Genomic DNA, 5,963 nt, shown 5'->3' with positions numbered 1-5,963 from the left:
ATTCCTGTACACCAACTTTCTCCACTGCTCAGCAGAGGAATATTCACCTGGAGAACTCGACATGGAGCTTCTAGTGCTCTTCATTATCCCTTAATCACACTGAACACGTTCTGTGCACACCTCAAAAACACCAGCTCCCACTGGGTCAAAAGCAACTCAGCATTTTCTTACTGACCTACTTTAACCTGGGTGTGAACTCCATGATGTGGCAGAGGAAGTAGCTTGCATTTAGCTCATAAGACAAAAGGCAGGGCAAACTCCAGCACTGAGCTGCAGGCAAAATTGTATCGACTAGCCAGGCACCTTTCACCATGGCCCCAGTTACACCTTTCACCACTTATGTGGCTAAATCTGCAGCTTTAATTTGCCTGAAGTTGCTCATAAAATAAGTTATGCTTACGATTCTGCAGAACGGAGTCTGAGGAGAAAGCCAATGTGCAGGTTAACAGACAAATAAGGTTGAAAAAAGATAGAAACATATTGATCTGTTTCTCCTAGGTGGGAATCAGGATGCTGAGAGTTATGGGAAATAAGCATTTTAAAATAATTGAGCCTTGGTGCAGAGGTTTCTCTACAGATGAAAACAGCAACTACTGTTATTCTCTCCTTGCTACTGAATAAGGAAATAAGGGAAAACCTATAAAGATGATTATCATCTGAGGTCTAGCTTTTAGGATATGAACTTCAACTCAGAGATACTCTGAAAAGGTTGATACTGATTTTGATGAAGTCTGTAACAATCATTACGCTTTCTAGGGTAATGGGTAGGAGAGATCGCAGCTGAACAAGGTGGTAGAATGTCGTAAAAGTTGTACCATTGGCCTTTCAAAGAACAAAAACTAGTATGGCAATTTCTTAGCTTCTGAAATGCTAGCACTGTCTTACCAAACATGTTAAAAGATAGTGTAGGGTAAGGTGAGGATGGCAGAGAGAAAGTCACTCACATTTGCATAACCTACATTACAGACTAAATTAGACCAATCTCCCCAGCCTGTGAAATTTACTGCTCATGCTCAGTGCTAACTCGACACCTCTGGCTTCACATGACATTTGGTAACAAATGTATTATGTATGCATAAATAGGCATACCTGAGCTCCTTTAGGTCTTCCTTAAAAACCTAGAAAGACAAAGAAGGTGAGATTTTACAGGATGTAGTCTTGAAAGATCATTTTTTACCTAGTGAGTTAATAGCGGTTACCTGCTTGGTATCTCTCCCCAACAATTTTAGTCTCAAGTGCCAGTAGTACTGAAATGACAGGTTACATATTGAGAAGAATGTCCAGAAGTCTTCAATCAAGTCGTGAGAAACTAATTTTAAAGACCTCAATCTACTGGAAGCCTTTATTTTTAAAAACATCATCCCTACTATTTCCTTCACGTAACTATCCATAACATTGGTTTTTTTAGAATAATTATGTACCCTTATTCTCAAATATGTTTTGCAGTAACTTGTTTAAACTATGATAACAGAAAGGAAGTGGTGAAAGATAAGCTCTGAGTACTAAAAACATACAAAGCATACTTTCAATATGTTTCCTGCAATATAAGAGCTTTCCCAGCATGCCTGGGTAAATATGAAAACAGTATCTTAAGCAAGAGAGCAGTGCTGTAAGCCCAGAAGTGGTTCACTCACATAAAAATAAAGTAAGAAAAGAAACATAAGGTAAAGGAACATGAAAAAGAAAATACTCATGAAGCAGGGATAGGCGTCAGAAACATGGCATATGTATCCATATTCACAGAGAACACATCCATAGCATAAGCAGGAAAACCTTCTCCCAGTTTTCACTCCAGTGTTCTGGCCATGCAACCTTCCTTCCTCTAAAGCAGAAGCACGAAGAAAAGCAGGCAGACAAATACGAGGAATTGTAAATGTGGACAGAATGAGTGGTATGTGTGAGCACGTGGTTATGGTAACAGAGAGTTGATGTCAAGGAAATCACTTGCAATGGTTTCTTTTGGGGGTTTAATTTAAGAGTGAAAACAAATATACACAGTGCAGGTACTGAAGTACAAAAAGATCTCTCTTTCCCAAAGCTTAAACACTTTTCCAAGAAGCTCACTGTAAACCTATCCAACAAGTAAACCAATAACCTCCAGATTTTTAAGTTTCTTCCAGCCAGTTTAACTTGGAACATTCTTATGTGTAGCTCCCCCCTGGCAAATAGGTTTTAGATGGTAACCCATGTCTGATGCAGGTTTCAACTTATCAGGACTCCCAAGTACTCCCAGAACTTACTTCTTGTTTGAAAGTTGATAAGGGGAGTCTCAATGCCTCTCGCAGCAGGGTATACATGCCAGAGATGAGGAAAGCAAGTTGCTCTTCTGAGAGATTAGTGCTTTCTGCAATGAGCTTGACAGATTCTTTGCAGTCTTTTCCTTCCAACACATTAACAGTGACTGTGAATAAGAAAGCAAAGCAAGATCCCTTTAAAGAGAGGAAGACCTGGAGTCTGTAAACATCAGCATAAACATGTATGATTTTACTTGACTTACTGTACTGACATTTTTCCTGATGTGAAACTGCCACTTCAGGTCTCTGTAAATACATCTGATCATCCACCCCCATAGGTCAGTCTCACAGCACTTTACCAAGAGAACTTCAATGGATTAATCTTTTGCATTGCAAAATGGAAAATGTTTTCATTGATGAAATTTCTTCCACTATCATGCAAAAAGGGTAAAAAAAAATATTTTTGCTCACACGTACAATTCCAGCTTGAGCTTCTATCAACAAACTTGTTCACATCAGAAGTCTGCTTAAAGCTTAATGACACTTCTGATACACAGCATACGAGAAGAATTGAGCACACGATTCAACACTGTTCTCCAACGTTTTACATAATTATCTTGCAATTTCAGCGGAGACTAAGGATTAAATGACAAGACAAAATTAAACCTTCGAGTCTTGTAGTTTGCACAACTGCTGATAATGCAAACTTGAAAGGAAATGACAGTTAACCCATGTTGCAACATTATACACTAATAACTGATGTGGGTTTATCTCAATCTTCATCATTCAATTACTCTTTCTTTTTCCATGTATGCACTGGCTTATACAAATTTCTGTTGTCACGTCAGTGTCTGTCCTGCACCCTGATCAGCCTGGAAGGGCTGCTGGAGCCACAGGAAGCTCCACTGTGGGAAAAACAGATTACTGACACAATCCCATTGCAGGATCAGGGCACTAGATTAGTCATTTATAATGAGCCATATTAGTGCTGTGAATACAACATGAAAAGTTAAAAACGTCCACCAAGTGTTACTGAAAGTCAACACTAACAGATTAGCTTAATACTAATGTTGGGAAATAAATAAAAAAGAGTTTTAATCAAACTGCCATCCTTCCTCTTGGTATGAGGTGAGTTCCACTGGATACTGTTCTCTAATTCTGGACAAATTCTCTTTGCTTTTCACATTTTTAAATATGCACCAAATCCAGTGGTAAGTCTTGGATCATTCATGTTGAGAGATATAAGTTAGTTAGCTTAAATAAGTTTTAAATACTTTGAGTCACTTATACTATTGTGTGGTTTAGTATGCTGTTTGCTCACCTTAACTTTCATAGCATCGGTAGCTAGATTTGCTGCAGCCTTAGGCCTTAAGCTGTGGACTTTTACCTAGATATGCTTTCTGCTGGAATAGTTAGTTTTCTTAGTAATCTTTCTAGAGGCTGGTATGGTGCTGTGTTTTGTCTTTGGTGTGAGAAGAACTTGGTAACACACTGATGTTTTAGTTGTTGCTAAGTTTAAGTTGCTAAACATTTAGATAATGTTTATTGTAGGTCTAGGGCTTTTTTAGTGTCCATTCTCTGCTGACAAGCAGGTTCACAAGAAGCACAAACCAGAAGATAAAGAAGCTACAACCATTAGTAGAAGCTATAACTCAACAAGATAAGAACAGTAAACAGCCTGCCTATATGGAGACGGATAAAGAATCCAGTAAGGTCTTAGAAGACCCCAGACCAAAAAATCACCACTGGTCTAAAAAGGTGTGTGAGAAGCAGGTTGAGTCCGAAGGAGGAGGAAGCATGCCCAAGAGTGAGTGTGTGTATGAGTGAGGAGTCGAAAGGGGCACCCGTCCGCTCATGGGAGCTGCCTGCTGTGAAGGGGCTCTGGTCCCAGCAGTTATCTCTGGTGGTGTACTTGCAACTCCCTGGATGGTGCGCGAGTTCTTAGGCAGCAGCTTCTCCCCTAACAATTCATGTGCCTGACTGTCTGGTGCTACCTATCTGCTATGGCAGATTTTGCCCAGAGTAGCTAGGGTGTGCAAGGTGCTAGTTAGTACCAAGCTTTCCATGCTGAAAAGGCTCTGCTCTATGACAACAAAACTGACTTTGAGTCTGCTGGAAAGGCCACATACAGATCAGCACTGAGGCCTGTCTACAACACCATGCACAGAGCAGGAAACAGGTTGCTGCCTACTTACCTATGTAAATACAACTTTGATCTGTTTCTTCAAAGAGCAACAGGTTGCTTGTAGTTTTAACTAGACAGCTTTAATGACAATAATGGTCTGCTTTCTGTTGACTAACCCTAATAACTAGTTAAAAATCCACATCATCTTTTATAACCTACTCGCATTACCCTAGAATACAAGTTCTTTTTTACTCAGTACAGCTCAGAGAACTCAGAAATATCAGCTGTCACATTATTTCCAACAGTCAATCTGAAGCAGAAAAAAAAAGAATAAGCCTAAAACATCCCCAAAAACTTTCACTGCTGGGCCATTTGCTCCTGGTAGGAAATAAATGACTCTTCAGCAGAGCCTGCAATAACACAGACTAGATAACCCTGAGATAATGGTATATGCACTTTTTACTCTGTGAACTGTGCAAGTATATTAAGCCACATCTCATTTTGTGATGATTTAGCAATATAACAGCAACAGCCTCAAAAAACTAACTTGGTGCAAATGCCAGAGCAATTCAGATGAAATCCATCATGTCTTCAAAGACTACTAAACCTCCAAAGGAGAACCCACTGCCCTGCAAGCTGTCAATCCCAGGCCAGCAAGAGCAGACGATAACTGAAAATCTCTGCCAGCTTCACGCAACCTGGGCGCTTGGGTGAATCCCTGTGGTCGCACCTGCCCTGGCTTCAGACGGTTCTGAAGGACTGTTTGTTCCCCCTACCGTAGGAAGCATTTATTGCACACCTAAATGTAGGCAATAATTTACACTGAAATAAAACTCAGATGGAGATTAGGGGACAGTCAGTGTTTCTGGCACCAAGATAACATTTTGATCTTTGTTGTCTCTGCACTAGGCAGCAAATATGGTTCAACACCTGTATTTACTTTTGTCCCAGTGCCTCTGCCTATATATTTGCTTTATTACTTTCAATTACTGTATGGAAACCACACATGCACTGCTCCATTTCTGACACTGCAGCAACACTTTCAGAGGCAAACAACTACCAGATGCCTTGAGTTCTTATTGACCCAATCCAAGAAAAAAGAAAGGCCCTAAGGGAAGTTATCTGAGCGAACACAGATGTCAGGTTGCAGCACTACACTATCCGTGCAGCAGCTGGTCTCCTTAGAGCTGTGCTTTTGTTCTGCTAATCAACTCTTCGATTATTCTGTAATTATTTTGCGTAAAATAATTGACTCAACCAAGTAACTCTGACTTTGGTGGTCAAAGAGGTGCCTTGAGAAAATCTGAACTCTCTTGCTTTACCACAGGCAGAAGCCTCACAGAGAAAAATCGAATCAATCTCTGCAGCCCCAGCTCCAGTCAGACACTGCACTCTGAGCGTCCTTCATTTCCTCCTGCACGTTATGGAAACATCCACGGGGGCTCTGGCCTCCTCCTGACAGACACAATCCCACCGTGACTCGACCACTGGCTCCGGGACTGAGCGGGGAGAGAGGAGCGAGAGCTCCTCGTTCTCTTAGACCTTACGAGCTTTTACAATACATACAGGAAAACCCGTCATTAATTCAACCCTCAGCTGTAGCT

At 40.8% G+C, this 5,963-nt stretch overlaps 1 protein-coding gene across 1 annotated transcript in view; it reads right to left on the bottom strand.

Moving 5' to 3' along the window:
• The window catches only part of LOC104406506 (COMM domain-containing protein 5-like), a 13,159-nt gene extending 10,589 nt beyond the window's left edge, over window positions 1–2,570 (bottom strand). Inside the window, exons 1-3 of the mRNA XM_010015505.1 lie at window positions 2,498–2,570; window positions 2,241–2,401; window positions 1,090–1,118 (exon numbers count right to left, since the gene is read on the bottom strand). Coding sequence (XP_010013807.1) covers window positions 1,090–1,118; window positions 2,241–2,401; window positions 2,498–2,570 — 263 coding nt within the window. The remainder of the gene's footprint in view (window positions 1–1,089; window positions 1,119–2,240; window positions 2,402–2,497) is intronic.
• Window positions 2,571–5,963: the final 3,393 nt, after the last annotated feature.

Source organism: Nestor notabilis, unplaced genomic scaffold, assembly GCF_000696875.1.
Source record: "Nestor notabilis isolate BGI_N333 unplaced genomic scaffold, ASM69687v1 scaffold10760, whole genome shotgun sequence".
Classification (NCBI taxonomy): domain Eukaryota; kingdom Metazoa; phylum Chordata; class Aves; order Psittaciformes; family Psittacidae; genus Nestor; species Nestor notabilis.
Note: the sequence above shows the minus strand (reverse complement) of the source record. Positions and strands in the feature narration are given on the sequence as shown.